This window comes from Equus asinus, chromosome 18 (assembly GCF_041296235.1).
Source record: "Equus asinus isolate D_3611 breed Donkey chromosome 18, EquAss-T2T_v2, whole genome shotgun sequence".
NCBI classification, from domain to species: Eukaryota; Metazoa; Chordata; class Mammalia; order Perissodactyla; family Equidae; genus Equus; species Equus asinus.
In genome coordinates, this window is record NC_091807.1 from 38,123,270 (window position 1) to 38,140,481 (window position 17,212).

At 53.9% G+C, this 17,212-nt stretch overlaps 1 protein-coding gene across 4 annotated transcripts in view; it reads left to right on the forward strand.

Moving 5' to 3' along the window:
* UMODL1 (uromodulin like 1) overlaps nucleotides 1-11,687 on the forward strand; it is a 93,478-nt gene extending 81,791 nt beyond the window's left edge. Inside the window, exons 18-23 of one of the 4 annotated variants that reach the window (XM_070488927.1) lie at nucleotides 12-157; nucleotides 690-926; nucleotides 1,191-1,350; nucleotides 3,162-3,246; nucleotides 9,015-9,215; nucleotides 10,442-11,687. In XM_070488927.1, the coding sequence (XP_070345028.1) occupies nucleotides 12-157; nucleotides 690-926; nucleotides 1,191-1,350; nucleotides 3,162-3,246; nucleotides 9,015-9,196 (810 nt within the window). In that variant the 3' untranslated portion in view covers nucleotides 9,197-9,215; nucleotides 10,442-11,687. Of the gene's footprint in view, nucleotides 1-11; nucleotides 158-689; nucleotides 927-1,190; nucleotides 1,351-3,161; nucleotides 3,247-5,410; nucleotides 5,910-9,014; nucleotides 9,216-10,304 lie in introns of those variants that run through there. The other 3 variants (XM_070488926.1, XM_070488929.1, XM_070488928.1) reach the window with 3 other exon arrangements.
* The last annotated feature ends 5,525 nt before the right edge of the window (nucleotides 11,688-17,212 follow it).

Below are 17,212 nucleotides of genomic sequence, written 5' to 3' on the forward strand. Positions count from 1 at the left end.
TTTGTGTTCAGAACATGACGAATACGGTGGTGAGGACCACGCTGAGGAACGACCTGTCCCCAGAGGGCATCATCCACCACCTGAAGATCCTGAGCCCCATCCACTGTGCCTTCCAGAATGACCTCTTGACCTCATCAGGCTACACCCCAGAGTGGGGGTGAGTGAGAAGCCTCTCTCCATCTCTCCAGCTCGGGTTCCTCTCTAGAACCTTCACTCTGGGGGTTCTTTAGGGTTTCGATCACTCAAGGACACTTTCGAGAGACTGAATATACAAATTGACAAGGACTCAATTAACAACCGCCAATATCCCTAATTTTCACCCCTGCTTCTAATTTAGGACCAACCAGAGAAAGCCAGCTGTGCTCCCTAACCAATCACGCAGGACACCCCGCTTCTAGTGAGCCGCCGGGGGTGTCCCCATGGCGACGCCTCCATCAGGGTGCACCTGAGCCTCCCTTTTCCACTGTGAAGATGCCCCCTCCCCTGCCCGCCTTTGAGTCCCCACCAAGCGCACAAGCGACAGGGCTGCCCCCCACTACAGCCAGCTGGGAGTAAACAGCTCTGCCCTTTCTCCCGTGGGGCAGGGGGTCTTCCTTTATTTCCACACTGCCTTGGAGTTGCTTTGAGGGGAGGAACAGGAACACGAGGGGTCACAGAAGCAGCCTCCCTGCACCCCGCTCCTCTTGCAGGGTTTACACCATCAGCGAGGACCTCCACGGAGCTGGAAACTTTGTCACCGAAATGCAATTGTTCATCGGAGACTCTCCGATCCCTCAAAATTATAGCGTGTCTGCCAGCGACGACGTCAAGATCGAAGTGGGGCTCTACAAACAGAAGAGCGACCTCAAGGTGGTCCTGACCGAGTGCTGGGCCACGCCGTCCAGCAACGCCAGGGACCCCATCATGTTTGGCTTCATCAACAACAGGTAAGGGCTCTGCTGGGCGCTGGGCACTGCTGCTCCCCTTGCTGGGCAGCCTGCTCTGGGCTTCTGACTCGCAGACCCACATGGATGTGGACCTGGGGTTCAGGTAACACCCCCAGGGGACTCTCCTTTTGGGAATGGGAGAGCTAGCCTCCTTGCCTCCCAAGGAGCTCCGTGTGCTGTCAGATATATTGTAAGGAAACTCATTCGGGAAGAAGGATGGGAGGCCGGTTTACAGCTGGTGAGCCCCCTTCCCTCTCTTCCCAGCTGCCCCATCCCCAATACGCACACGGACGTGATCGAGAACGGGAACTCCACAAAGGCCCAGTTTAAGCTGAAAATCTTCTCCTTCGTTAACAACGCCATTGTCTATCTGCACTGCAAGCTGCGCATTTGCATAGAGTCCCCTGGAACCACGTGCAAAATAGTAGGTGTTTGGTGTTCAAAATAGTAGGTGTTTGGTGTTCTAAACTTCGATCTGGGTTCATGTTCCTTGTCGCTAAGAGGGCGGTTGCTCCTTTATCAGAAGCCCGCAGCTTGGGCTGCTCGGGGGCCCAGTCTCTGGGAGGAGGCACTGGCCCTGCAGACTTGGTCCCTAAAAGACGTGGAATGAGGTTTTGACAGCAGACAGCCCCTGAGCAGAGGACGGATATAGTCGGATGGCTGACCTAAGTCCTTCTTGAGGCTGTCCCGTCCACTGGCCGTCACATGGCCTTGCCATGATGCTCAAGAGGTGATTTAACGCATATTTAGGTGGAAGAATGTTACCTTAATTTAATATTATGTTTTAGCAACATCGATGGAACACTGCTGAATCCCGGCCACTGTGATATTTAACAAAGCTTTTTTTCTTTCCCGTGTTCGTCGTTCATCGTGGGATCGTGAATAATTTTGCATTCTCATTTCCTTGAATTTGAAACGTGCTTTGCAGTCCTGAGGTTTGAAAGCTGTTCTTCAAACCACGGACAAGTATGTGAAGTGACTGTCGTCACATGTTGTCTGTGGCCGAGGACGCTGGCGAGAGCTCTGCTGGCCTCTGGTTCCTACGGCACATTTCTCTCTCCTTTCGGGGATGGGCTTTTCCTGTCCTGCCAGACTCCTCGGTTTTCCTGGTGACCAGCCTCTGAGTGTCAGTAGGACAAGCAAAGGAGAGGAGGCCCCCCGACCGCCGATTTTGTTGATGTCACTTTTTCTCAAAGAGTAGGTCTTCTGGAACAACGGGACAAAAGGACCACAGACTCCCAGTGACTGCCGGCTAAGTGTGCACGTGGGCCTGAACCTGGTCCCATTGGACCCTCAGAAATGCTAGGAGGGTTAACAGCCACAAGAAACTCTGCATGGAGCTGCCAGGCCCCGATTCCTTGCAACATGGCTTTGCGTGTTTCTTTCCACGTTCCTTTAGGAGGGGTATCGTATGGTTTCCCGGGGCTGCTGTAACAAAGGGCCACGGACCAGGTGGCTTACACAACAGGAGTTTATTCTCTCAGTTCTGGAGGCTGGAAGTCCAAGATCAGGGTGTCGGCAGAGTTGGCCCCTTCTGAGAGCTGGGAGGGAGAATCTGCTCCAGGCCCCTCTCCTCGGCTCATAGATGGCCATCTTCTCCCTATGTGTCCTCACATCATCTTCCCTCTGCGCATGTCTGCGTCTGTGTTCAAATGTCCCCTTTGTAAAGGACACAGTCCTACTGGATTAGAACCCACCCTAATGACCTCATCTTAACTCGATCATCTGCAATGACCCTATCTCCAGAGAAGGTCACATCCATAGGGCCTTCACCATCTTTTTGGTGGGACAGAATTAACCCAGAGCAGGTATGTAGGAAGCAGATTCCATCATGTCCCTGAACCTTTCTGTAAAGCAAAGGGGTTGAAAGGAGCAAATGGCAGCAGTGGGCTGTGGAGAACGCAGGTGACTCTGAGCTGTGCCTGAGATGTGACCCCTGAATGGCCACGGGGCCAGAGCCAGCAGCTAGAGATGGCTCAAGGGGCTGCCACATCTCACTGCTCTTGTGAACCTCACTTCCTGCAACCCTCCTGCCGCCCGGCCCTCCCTCCGCCTCCTGGGCCGTCCCGCCTGCGCAGAGCCCTGTGGTCCTGCCCCTCCAGCCCTCCTTCTCCCCCCGTCGGAGCTCATGCAAGTGGATAACTCGTAGGACTCAGAATAGCATCCCTGATAGGAGCGCATTTCTCATAAAGATTGTCCAACTAATGTGAAGTTTCTCTCCTTTCAAAACAACAGACTTGCAACGATTTTCGGTCGCTGAGGAGTGCTGAGTTATCTGGGACACACCTGATGTCCTGGGGACCCCTCATTCGTACTACAGGTGAGTTGGTGACGTGATTTAGACAACTAAGGAAGAGATGCAACCAATTCCATTTTGCCAGCATGTGAACCCAGAAGCCACACAGAACCCTAAGGAGTTTCCTACGAGACTCGTAGGAGTAGAAATATTGTTAGTTAACACTCGTTGAGAGCCCCGACTTTCCAGCATTGCATTAGGTTTTTGACACACAGAATGTGATTTGCTGCTCCCAGCAGCCCTATGAAGTAGGACCTGTGGTCATCCCCGTGTTGCACATGAAAAGGCCGAGGCTTCAGCAAGTCAGCACATGTTTAAATAACTCAATATCTGGGCTGCGTCATGTGAAGCCAGTCAAGGTTCCTGACACTGGATAAACACCTTGAGTGGGTTGTTACGAGGAAGGAAGTCAGGCCCTAGCCAGGTCAAATACCGTATGTGCATGCGTGTGCATGTGTGGGCCAGCGTGCATGCATGCGCCAGCGTGCACACACACGAGAAAGCAGTTTTATTCTGGGCTCGGCTAAATGAGCAGATGCGAAAAATGGTGTTGCTGTTCTCGCTCAGTATTAAACTTCCATCACCCAATTACGCTTCATGTATTTTCAAAGCTCGCTATCAATTTTCCGGGAAAACATCTGATTTTCTTTGAAATCTATCCAATTGTTTTGGTAAAAACAATGGTTTGGGGAAATTGTGTCTTCTGGGTATTAAGACAGAAAGTGCTAGCTGTACCCCAATATCTGTCTTCCTCTCCTTCCATCGTGATAGAACCCCCAGTTTTGAGCTGGCACCTGGCCCAACAAACCTGGCAGCTAAGTGTGGCCGTATGAGTAAGTTCCGGCCAACGAGATGCAAATGAGAATGTCAAGAAGCAACTTTGTAAGCAGTGCCCTCCTTAAAGGCATCTGGTGCCCATCCTCTGCCCGTTTCTTCTTTGTCATTTTCCCCGTCCTGCTGTCTGACGTGCAGGGGAGATGGCTGCAGCCTGCTGCCATCTTGGGCCTTGAGGACCGTGGTCCAGGAGCTGGAAGGAGCCCAATTCCGAGGACGCAGTGGAGCAAAGCTGCCGGGCCAGGCCCGGGCTCTGACTGCCACTCTTTATGCCACAAAGAAAGACACTCCCATTTTCTTTGTCACTGCTATTTTGTGTTTTTCTCTTTCTTGTAGCTAAACCTAATCCTAGTTGATTTTCCTTTTTTGGATGTTTTTCTTCCTACCTTTCATGGCCCTCTGTATTTTCCTGTACAAGAACTTCTGGGTTTGGGATGCGGGCTATGAGCTGGGATGTGGGTGCTGATCAGGACTGGGGAAGGAAGCTGGGAAGCAGGAGTGTGGAGGGCTCCTTGGCCACTGATTTTCAACTGCCGGTTCTCATCCAAACGTTTGGGAATTTAAAAAGTCACAGGTCCCAGGCCATGCCACGCCTACCGACTCAGAGTCTCTGGAGCTGGGTTCTAGGTGCTGGTGTGGGCACTGGTCCTCAGGAGACTGCTGGCCTCAGTCCTAGGACAACACGCTTTCCCTGCCACCTCCATTTTTCTTAAATTGCTGAGGAGAACTTGACCTGGGGCCCTAATATGAAATAGAATAGATGTGAATTGCATTCTCATTTATAGAAATGGAACCTTCTATTTGTTCATAGATATTAGAGATAATGTCAAACCAGAGTGGAAGAAGCACTGGACTCGGAATTAGGACACCTGAGTTTGAATGTAGGATCTCATCCTTATAAGCTGTGTGGTCTTGGAAAAATTTACTGACTCTTCTGAGCCCTATCCATCCATCCATCCACCATTCCTCCATACATCCACTCATCTCTCCATTCTTCCACCCCGCTACCCATCCATCCATCCATCCATCCACACAGCCATCATTCCTCCATCCACCCACTCATCCGTCCATCCACCCACCCACTCACTTATTCATTATTTCATCTGTCTACGATGTCAAGCACTCTGCTTTTTCTCTGCAACATGGGAGTTATAACAACTGCCCTGCATACCTTACAAGGTTGTCATGAATGTCCAATGAGTTTACAGTAAACGAAAATCCTTGCAAGGCTAAGATTTGTGATGCTGGAACTAGGCTGCCTATATTCAAAACCTGGTTCTGACTTTGGGTCTGCTACATTGTGCCTCATTTCCCTCAACTGCAAAATAATAATAATAATTCCTACTTCCTACAGTGCCTTGTCCATGGAAACGACTGGATATGTGTTAGCTGTTATCCTTTGTAACTGGCAGAGCACTATGCTAACGGAGCCGTTGTAGAGAACACCAAATATATTAAGGATATGGATGGTCGGACTCGATAACAGGGTTATAATTATTCATTTTGTTCATCATTCACTCTCATTGTGTTCTTAGCTTTGGTTTGTTCCATAGATGTGTCATACAAAAATACAGAAAAATCATTTGGAAACATGGAATCTCCCAGTTGTTGGGGACTTGACTATATTTTAGTAGTGTATGTTAAAGGAAATACTGTTGGAGACTGCAGAGGGGGAAGAGGCTGGCAGACAAGTCCCTTCAGGATCTCGTCTCTGCCCCCTCCCACCGCGCACCCACGCTCTGCCTCCTCCCACAATGTATCTACGCTCCACCCCCTGCCGTGGTGCAGCGGTGACCCGCCCTCTGCCACTGTCCACCCACACTCTGTCCCCCGCCACCGTTCATGCATGCTCCGCCCCCTGCCATCACATCGCCTCCACTTCAGGGAAGAGCGAGAGCCCTCAGAGATTTCAGGGAATGGTCCAAGCTCCCGCAGCTGATACCTGGACAGGCCGGGCCTCTCAGAGCAGTTCTGGGCTTTCCCTAATCCCCTTCCTGTGTCTCTACGGGCTACACTCGCTTGGTTTTCAGGTTCAGTCCACTCCAGCCCTCACACCGCCTGCGTTAGTTTTCTGGGGCCGGGGACACAGGAAACTAAGTACCACAGCCTGGTGGCTTAAGATGCCAGGATGCACTCCCTCACGATCTGGAAGCCGGAGGTCCAAGATCAGAGCTCCCGCAGGGCTGGTTCCTTCTGAGGCTGCCAGGGAGTCTCTGGCCCATCCTCTCGCTCCCCGCTTCTGGTGGCTGCTGCCCTGGTGTCCTTGGTTTGCAGCTGCATCACTCCGGTCTCTGCCCCTGTCATCTCACGGCTGTCTTCTTATAAGGACACCAGTCATATTGGACTAGGGGCCTCTCCTGCTTCAGTATGACCTCATCTTAATCTAATTAATTACATGAGCAATGGCCCTATTTCCAAATGAGGTCACATTCTGTGGTGCTGGAGGTGAGGACTTCAACATACCGTTTTGGGAGACGGGGGGCACAATTCAGCCCATAACACTGTGTATCTGCAATTTTAAGGAAATTTAGTATCAATCCATTTGGTAGCATCTTTGTGCCACCAACAAATTGTACATCGGCATCATAATTTTCACATTTAATTTTTGGAAATCTTCCATGGCCACTTGCTTTACTAGATAACTCATTTCTCACTAGAGTTTCTTGTGTGAAGAGTTAGAGACAGTCTGAGGCCAATGTCCGTGAGATGCTCAAATGTCCCAGAAGGAAGGGTCTGGAACAATTATTGGGGCCGCTCAGAAGTGAGGAGCCTGGGGGGTGCCCAGATGGCAGCTGAGCTGGGACTCAGACCCCTGGAAGGAGCCATTGCCCTGCTCCTGGGTTATACCTGCACTAGCAGGTCCTCTGTCACATCTCACAGGCTGTGTCCCCTTCACAAAAGCAGTGACAGGTCAACATCTTTGCAAAAGGACTATGTGTGCATCCCCCCAGGTGATCATGGCCACCGCCCCGCGTGTGGGTACAGCCTGCTCCAGCTATCCTGGAGGAGGGCCAGTTGATTTTCATTTAAACTTCTGACCCATCATGGACTGACAGGTGGTCTGACTGTGCATGACCTGCACACAGTTCATGCCACATGAGCGGTCTCCCCTGGACAGGTAGATATGCTTGCTGTTCAAGGAGACACCCCCACTGATGGTTCGGGTCATGTGGGGACCCACGCTTAGTCCCCATTTGTGACTAAGGCACCAGGACCGGTAACTGTTCCTGAACCAGTCAGTGGACAGCACTGGCCTGTGGACCCCACTCGGCAGTCCTGAGACAGTGGGTCAGTTAGGAGCAGTTGGCTGCAGGTAACAGAGACTCAGCTGGAGAGACGGCGACCAAACGGGTTCATTTGTCCCAGAAGCTGGCGGTCCCCGGCTGGCTGTGGGCTGCACTGTGCCGGGGAGGGGCGGACTCTTCTGTCTTCCTGCTTCAGCATCCTCAGTGGGGGCAGCCCCGCTTGTGCTCACAAGATGTCGGCTCACCTGAGGCACAGGAGGAGAGGACGGGCTGCTACAGCGCCCCCCGGAGGCTGGATTTGGGGCCAGTCATGAAGGAGTTGTCAGGGAGGCTGGCTGCCCAGAGTCTGGGGGCCTCGGGTTCCTTGGGAGGCTGTGGCTGCTCCAGTGTCCCCATCCCAGTGTGTCCCTCTGGAGGAAGGGGCTGCCAGGTCCTAGTCGGCTCGCTGTCCAGGCAGCCCGGAGGGAGCCCCCGGTGGCCTGTTCGCTGGACCGCTCAGCTGACTGCCACGCCCCAGGAGACCCAGAGCTGCATCTACTTTGTGCAACTGCCTGGAGAAACAGGATCTTGAGCGCCCCTTGTGGCCCAGGCAGGCTCTGTCCTAACCAGACCTTCCTGATAAGCGGAGGTGGACACCCTGAGCTGCAGGGAGACCGGAGGGAGACGCGCGTGCTGCAGGATGCGCCTCGCCTCCTGCTCAGATGCCCCACGGTGTGTCACGCTCACACACGCTGTGCTCTGCGGCACCGCCTTCTTCACGGGGGTGCACAGGTCTCCCTCCTGGGGCATGGGGGCTGACTGGTGGCCTCCTTTCTCAGGCAGCCCGGTTTTCGCCTGCGGGAAATTGAGGTGAAATTCACCTAACACAAGTTCACTATTTAAAAATAAACAATTTGGTGGCATTTAGCACGTCCACAATGTTGTACAACCACCCCAGCCCTGAAACTGCCGGTCTGCTTTCTGTCTCTGGTTTTTCCTTTTCTGGATAGTTCTATAAACAGGATCATGCTATGTGTGGTCCCATGTGCTGGCTTCTTTCACTCAGCATTATGTTTTCAAGGTTCCTCTGTGTCATAGTGTACATCAGAACTCCGATCCTTTCTATGGCTGAGTAATACTCCATTGTAGTGATAAACCACCATTTGTTTATCCATCATCCGCTGATGCACTCTCGAGTTGCTTCCTTCCATCTTTTGGCTGTTGTGAATAGTACTGCTATGAACATGGTGTACATGTATTTATTTGAGTCCATACTTCCAACTCTTGGGTACACACCGTCCTGTGTTTTTATTGCCCTCCCCGGGTCCTCCGTGGTGTAGATCGTACAGGCCCAGGGTATCTTCACGAGGGGAGTCCGGCTGGCTCCCCGCCTCCCCCCGAGGGCCTGTTGCTCACACACGGCCTCCCTCTCTTGGCCAGAATGCTGGGCAGGCTGAGCTGTCCTGGCTGCTGCCTCATCACCTACGGGAACCCACAGGTACACAGGCACACCCGCGGGGCCTCACCGCGGGGATCAATCACATCCAGGTAACAGTGTTATGGAGCTGCCATCTGTGGAGAGCTTGCTGTAAAGCAGGCTCTGTCCTGAGCCCTCTGTTCTGCCCTCACAACAATGTCCCCATGCTGGGACCACAGGCCGTCCCAGGCCCACGGAGACGCGTTCCTCCTGGTCTGGGCAGACCTCCCACCTTGCCCCTGTCTCGTCCCCTGCAGGTGAGTCTCCAGGTGTGGAACCAGGCCTGGGAGCTGGGTACCTGGTCCTCATCGTGGTGGCCATCTTTGCCTTGGTGACGGGGGCAGCCGCCCTGCTAGTCGTGCGCTACCAGAGGATGACCGGCAAGTACAACTTCAGGACCCAGTCAGACAACTTCAGCTACCAGGTGTTCTCTGAATAGGAGGGCCCGCTGCGTGAAGGTGGGTGAGGAGCGAGATGCATCTGATGCGCGTGTCCCACCTTTGCCACCGATGGTGACGGCACAATGTGCCTGAGGCTCTGGCAAAGGGCAGATTTGCGGGCGTCAGCATTCTGGACCCCCTGGTGGAGATGCATCCTCCCCTCCTGGAAATCGACAGACAAGGAGCAATGGGAGAGGGGACAAGGATGATTAGTGGGTTAGTGACAGGGTTCTCTCTATTTACACAACCATGGGCCCCAGGGGACCAGTGGCAGTGCAGCAGGGCTGAGAGCAGAGCCCAGGCGCCCCCTCACATCCCAGATCTGCCCCCTACTTGTGGGCGGTCCTGGGTAGGCCCTGAGCCCCTGGGACCTCAGTTTCCTTTGTAAGAGGGGTGTGTGACCACCGCACAGAGAGGAAGCGCACGGAGGGCCCTGACACAGCATCTGGCACCTTCAGTGCGGAATCATCCCCATGATCATTCTGGGCCCCCTGCCCCCGCCACCAATCACTGGTGTCCCGCGCGCTGTAATGGGCACAGGTCACCGCCCTGCTCTACCCAGAGCCTGTGATTTTCAATATTCGACCTTCGAGTGTGAAGACATTCCTCTGAAGGGGCACGTGGGCTGCTTCCCGGGACTGAGCATAGGTTACCACGGACGTGCAGAGTGCAGCGTTGCTCATAGAAACCTGACAGTGCGGTGGGAAATGCCAAGATGGTTGTTTTTGTAAAGGTTTGAGGTTTAAAAGAAGGAGGAAAGAAATGATCATGGGCCACATGGGGCAGCTTTCGTAATTGCTGCCTCCAAACGCTGTCAGAGGGGGTCAGGGAGTAACAGAGCAGCCTGAGATCCCATCTGGGCCCCAGGCTGCATGGAGGCATCCTGGGCTCCGCCCCTCACCTCCACCCTCCCCTGAGCTTCTTGCTTCCTCCTCTGTGCCTCCCACCTGCTAAGAAGTTCCCTCACCTGCCCACCGTGGTTCCCAGTCCTCTGTGCCCTCTGGGAGATGCTGCCTTTTAATTTCGGGCACAATCTCTCACTATCCAGCAGCGTAGAAGGCTGCCCTCAGGGTTGGGGGTAACCCTTCACTACCCATACTCCCGCAGGTTTTTCCACATGAACATCTCCTTTCCTGCTTGTAAACTGACCCAGACGACCGCCTTCCCCATGCAAGTAGTCATGAATCGAGCTCAGTTCTTAATTCATCAAGCACTGACGGGAGCTGCCTCTGTCCCACATCCAGAGCTCGGATGAGCCCCAGAGATGATGGAAACACAGCCTCTGCCTGCCCCCAGGAGGTCTGTCGTCTGTGTACGTCCCAGAGAAGCAACGTCCCCAGGCGGGTGAGAGGAGCTGTTGGAGAAGTGGGCAGTGTGCTGGGGATGCCCAGAGCTCCAGACATGGGGATCTTCAAACCAAGCACAGATGCGGCTCTGCCATTGCCCAAATCACTGCCACCACCCCAGAGCTCCCAGACCCTTTGCCATCCTAACTGGTCCAAGTGGCCCTTTCTCATCCATCCATCCACCCACTTACCCATCCATGCACCCAGCCACCCATCCATCCATCCTTCCATCCTTCCATCCATCCATCCACCCACCCATCTATCTATCCATTCATTCATTTGACACTCTTTGTCAAATAGATAATATTTCATATTTTCAAAGATATTTGACAGTGCACATGAAGTTCCTTTAAAAATAAGTCAGTCATTAAATATATTGTTAATGTTATTTTCAGGAGACGTGTATACTCTTTAACTTTTCTCCTGCATTACCAGGATATTGTTTTTATTTACACAGCAGTGACTCAAAAGGCACTTGATTAATATGAAAATCTTTATGAAAAGTAGAAATAACATAATATATAGAAAGATATATAAATCACTATTTTATATTTTTCCAAACATTTTTACAGCCATTGAAAAAATAATCTTACCAGGGAGAGTGCTAGTTACCCGTTACACAATGGGAAACCAGAGAAGGAATGGCTGAGCTATTTGTGTAAAGTCACAAAATGAATTAATGAGGAAATGAGTCTAGAACCTAATATTTTAGTCTAGAATTTTCTCCATCACACCATGCTAACAGATAATGCTTTTCACTTTATTTAAAACAAATTGAATCGCATTTGACAGCTAACACCTGAAAGTATTGTCTTTTTCCTTAATGAACTTAGAATTATAATATGGTCTTAATTTTTAATTCATAAGATTAGCTTGTTGAATAAAGTTAATTGCCACTAATACAGAGCATTTGGGAAATGTGAGTATTTTGATTTATTGGATATCCTCAGAGTCAGTAAAGAATTACAATATGTAGTGCTGTGGATAACCGATTGAACAAGTAGAATAAACTGCATATGACGTTGAAACTTGACTGTGCTGGCTGCCCTGCTTGGTTCAGTTCTCATCACATGTGCCCCCAGCATCCACTGACGGCGGGGTGCTGTGCTGTGCATCCTGGGCAGACCAAGACCGCGTCTCTGGCTCTTCTTGAGCTGCGTCCCTTTGTTCTGACATCAGCTCAAGACCTTTCCTGAAGAAGAGACAATAACCACTCACTAAACCCAGGTTCTGAGCCCCATGACTGTGCGGCTCTTTGGGATTGAGATCAAGTAGTTGACATACATTTTAAAACGTCATCTCTAAAACCTCATCTACGGTTTTCATGTAACCTCCACGAATACTGCGTCCATTCATTTGTGTTTTCTGTAATAATGAAAATTTGGTCTCCCCTCTTCTTCCTCCCCTACCCAAGTCTCTTCTGTGACAAATATTTCCTGAGCACACAGCATGCACCTGGCCCTGGGTTCAGTGCCACTGATGAAATGGGGAGCAAGGTAGCCTGAGCCCTGCCCTTGTAGAGCACGTGGTCTTGTGGGCAGAGAGACACTCAGATCAATAGATGATGGGGGCCATGATGAGTGCTGAGAGGGACAAGCGCTATGTGCTCTGAGGTACTCCTGACCTGTTCCATCCATCCACTCATCTAACCATCCACCCATTCTCCTCTCCACACACCCACCCATCTACTCGACCATCCATCCATCCATCTGCTCACCCATTCATCCAGCCAGCCAGTCATCCATCCATCCATCCACTCATCCAGCCATCCATCCACTCAACCATCCATCCACCCATCCATCCATCCATCCACCCGAGCATCTCTCCATCCACCCAATCATTCATTCATCCATCCATCTAACCAAGGAATGTATACGGAGGTCCACTTCTTACGCGGTGTTAGGAAGACAGAAAGAATGAAGTAGAGTTCTTGTCCTCAAGATTTAAAAATCCACCTGGACAAAAGCCCTTGTGCATACTACATGCAGTGAAGTCAGAGGGCTAAGGAGGGAGGCGGGAGGGAGAGAGACAGAAGAGTGCACACGTGGGCAAGTGGGCTTGCATGTGCATGTATGTACACACCACTGCTCCTGGAGGGTTCTGGATGCTGCTGTGTCAGGCTGCTGTGTAGGAATATACTCAGTCTGGGCATTGCTTGTAGTTTAAATTCTCTAACCCTGGACTCTTTCTGCTGGCATGGCACAAGGAATTAAATCCAAAGCATATTGAAACAGAAGGAGGAAGAGAGGGACCCATGGTGGCCCTGGACATCTGTAGAGGTTGTTCACTGCTCTCCGAGGCAGATGTCACCAATAGAGGTGTGCAGTGCACAACCTGTGAGGCCAGACTCCATGGCCTTGGCAACCCTCCAGAAGATCCCTTTGCAGACTGAGCGGGCTCTCGGTGCCCCTGAGCGTGGAGGGGAGGGGACTGTGTACGAGCTATATGCACACACCCTGCAGATATTATCTTAGTCAATCCTCAGGCCAAGCCTACCACATATGCTCACTCTCACTTTCCAGCTGAGGAAATGGAGATGTTAGGCAACTGTCCCAAAGTCAAACAGCCAGTAAGTGGAGGAGCTGGAAATTTAAACCCAAGCCTGGCTGTTGGTGAAGTCTATGCTCGCGCTCTGCCTCCCGCAGCAGGCTGTGGTGGGGCAACAAACACGACTGTGAACCCTCACTGTCGCAACAACCCTAGGAGTTAGAAATCGCTGATCCCATTTTGCAGATAAACGAACTGAGGCCAAAAGTTTAAGTTACTGGACCAAACGGTGCAGAGTGGAAACCCAGATCTCCTCCGTCCCAGTTCAGGCTCTTCCTGCTGCTCCAGGGAAGACCTGGTTGGTTTCCTGGTGGGAAACGGGACGGAGGGCCTTTGAGGACCTCAGAACTCAGGGTACCTCTGAGACAGGGCGAGACCACCCGGGGCGCTCTCCAAGGCTGGGGGGCCTCGGTCGGCTGAGGTCCCGGGTCAGTGGAAGTCCTCACGTTCAGACGCCACCGGGGCCCCAAGTCTTCCTGGCCCGGCATCCCAGGCTCTGGTCCTCTCTGTGGTCCAGGGTCTGACGGAGGCGAGTCATCACCTGTGCTCGCTGGACAAGGCTGCACCTCCCCAAATTCACCACTAGATGGCGCCGCAGACCACGGCGGGAGGTCCCTCTTTTTCCACCAGAACCAGGGCCCTGCTTCTCCGGCTTCTTTCGAGGGGTCTGAGCCTCTTGCTTGCAGACAAAGGGGTAATCTGAAATCCTTCCGCGGGGCTTGGGCTCTCAGGGGGTGTCTGCTGGGGTGGCACCTGGGGACCCTAGAAACAGCTCGGCAAACTCCCCCAGGCTTTCAAGGTGGACAGGCCGGCACCTTCAGAGCAAGGAGTTACTGGTGTGCTGGCCAGCGAGGCTTGTGGGCAAAGCCCTGGGGTGGGGGTCTGCTGTCCCCCCCCCCCAGGAAAGAGACGCCTTCTTTCCCCTCCCCCTCCGTTCCTGGGAGGAAAAGGGCAGCCACAGCAGGAAACAGCGTCCATGTGCAGTGGGACCCCCTGGAACGGGCGAGTGGGGCGGGCTTCCCTGAGCCAGGACGCGGGAGGGAGGGGGCGCTGCCCGCAGCAGGTGGTCAGCGCGAGCAGAGCTCGAGGGCTGGCGGGCTAGAGGGCAGCGTTCACCGCGCAGAGCGGAGTGCTTCCGGCCCGTGCATCCTTCCGCGTCTTCTCCGGGCTACGTGCTGGGGCAGCTTTATGGTCAGGCAGGGAGGGGGGCGTGGGGGGGGTGCGGGGCGTGGAGGGGAACCATAGCCCCGCAGGGTGGCCCCAGGACTCCGGACGTGGAGAAGGGTCATTCCCATCACCAGGGATTGCAGATTCTTGATTCGGGAGACCCCAGACGCCAAAGTGATTCTGATGGAAAGAAAGTGACAGTCAGGGTTCTGCTTGGGGGTTCCTTAACCCAGGAAACATGGAGAGTTTGCACCCCACCCACAAGGTAGCGTGTGATTGCGGGACTCAGGGTGGTGTGGAGGTTAAAGGCCCGGCTCTGCTATGCAGGGCATGTCGCCTATTCTCGGAGCCTCAGTTTCCTCACCTGTGAAGTGGGGACCGTACTAGCATTGGTTGGGGAGCTTTGGGCTACAAGTAATGGAAACATCGACTCCAGCAGGCTTTAATGATGAAGACGATTTATGGCCTCTTGCAAATGAAAAGTCCAGGGCAGGGTGGACTGCAGGTAAGGCCCGCTCCTGCAGCTCTCAAGGACCCAAGTTTTGTCCATCTTTTTGCTCTCCTTCCATGGTCTCAGCTGCAACCACAAGTCCCCTCTTGGTCCCCAAATAACTGTGAGCAGTAGTCAGGACTCAGTGCTCCTTCACACATGTCTAGCAGAAGAAAGAAGGTGACTTCCCCAATTATTGATCAAAGGGGCTGGGATCATCTCTTGATTGAAATGTCCTAGGTCATGTCCCCAGCCCTGAGCCAATCACTCTGGCTAGGAGGATGTCCTGAGCTGACCGCTGAGGCCTGCCCTGGAGCCTCCTCCATCCAGGGGGATGGCGTCATGGTGGTGGGTGTCAGGCAGCTGGAGCCACAGGACGCCAATGCCCCCAGGAAAGGGACGGCTCTGCGGTTCTGTTTCACGCTGCTCAGGCCTGGTCCTGGGCAGAGACAAGAGGCCTCGAGATGATCTGAATGGGTTTGTGTTGATGTCTGCCTTTCTGCCTCACTCTGGGGATGGCCCGGCTCCAGGTCCATGGGCTCCATCTCCCAGGACATTTTCTGGGAGCCGGGGAGAAATAACCCAGCCTTGTCAAATAATTCTTCGAGAATGCTCTTAGAGGGCAAGCGGTGCCTGCTTATGGGATTGTTCCTGCAGGAAGGGCTCTGATTCCCGCTTAGAAGCCCTCCCCAGGGATGAAGGCAGGGGTCCCGACAGTGGCTGAGGGGCGTGTGCCGAGGGGCTCCAGGGGAGCTGGGCCGGTCTGCTCGAGTTCTCTTTTGAGCTCTGCCTTTGGCAGCTGAGAGAGACGCAGAGGAAGTCGGGTACCCTTTGGGGTCGGGGCCCCGGCACTCTCATCAGAGGTGGGCCATGACGATGCTTGCAGAAGGCTCACTGTGAGCCCCGAGGGCTGGATGCACACGCCCACTTCTCCGTGTGGCCGTCTTGGGAGGCAAGTGTCAGTGTCCCCAGACCGCGGGAGAAAAAGAGAGACCCCCCCAAGACCTTAGTAACTTCCTCCACTTAAACAGTAAGAGCCGGAGCTGGACCTCAGCCCAGAGCTGTCCACAGCCGTGGCCATGGCACCGTTTCCTAAAGCCTGGAGGGCAAAGTGTGAGTCGCATGGGCATTATTGGCTGCTCGGGGAGAAAAGGGTTTATGTTGGAACAAATGTGAGAAAGCCTGACTACCCAAGGCTACCCGGGTGTGCTGTGGCATCTCAGCTGCTTGACTCCGTGGTGGACCCGGCCTCCAGCCCAGGCCTGTCTGTGTGGTAACCTTGACCGTCACTCTCTGCCTCTGGAAGGAAGTTTCAGTGATGCAGGACAGCAGTGGGGAATATTAAAGACGCAAAATGCAGGGGCAAGTGTGATGTCTGGTCCCTCGGGAGGGGCTGGGTACAGGTCAGCCTCCGCAGGGTGGGCCTGGGGGGGTCAGGGGGTTACCACCTCCCATGACCCTACAGGGCCTGGGACAGCAGGATGGAACCCTCCCAACAGCAATGCCCGGGAATCTCTCTGAGATGACCGTCAGGGCCACCCCTGCTGGGGCTTCATCTCCTGGGACCCCAGTCACTTGGCCCCAGTGGGGAGCCCTGGTTGGGGAGATGGCCCGCCCAGGGAGGAAGCCAGCCCTGGAGCCCTGGCTGAAGACGGAGGGGCACCTCGCTGCTCACACCGTCCACGAAGCTGCATCACCGTGGTGGCTGGCGTGGCCTTGGCTCCCACTGTCCCCCACTGTGCTCTGGAGCTGCCTCAGTCCCCTGGGCTGGCCAGCCAGCCCTCCCTCAGCTCACCAAGCACCCACGAGCCAATCGGCCTTACTCAGAGCAGGTCAGCTCTTTGCCGAGGGCAGGCCTCGCTCCTGCTTCTTTCCTCCTCTCGCTTGATTGGAGCCACGACCATCCGATGGCCTCCAGTCGGTCTCCCCGACTGCAGCAGCCCTCTCTGTGTCTGAATCCAGTCTCTGACATAGGCCCCTCCGTCCTCTTGGGGGCCTGGACAGCTCATGGCAAGAGGTCAGATCACCAGGAGCCCCCTTCTCTTTCCGAGGAAGGCTTGTGGAATCCTTTAGATTCACAGGGGCTGGCACATGCTCCCTGCGCACATGCAGGAGCCCTCTGCATCCTCCGGGAGCACCCCTCTGCATCCTGCAGGAGCCTTCCTGGCAGCTTGCTCACTACAGAAGCTGACCCTGTTGTTTCCTCCTCGAGGTGGCAGGACCAGGGACTCTCTCTGGACAGCCCCAGGTGCCCGGATGACTGGGCAGATGACCCAGCTTTTCAGGTCCACAAAGAGCTCTCACCCACTTCCCACAGCACACCTGGAAGGAGGCAGGGAAAAGACAACAATGCCTCTGAGCCTGCAGGGCGCTCTCCACAGGTGCCTCCCTTACCTGCTGACCACAGCCAGGCCCGTGGGAAGGGGATGAGATGGAGGCTGAGGGAGGAGGCAGCCCCAGGCTTG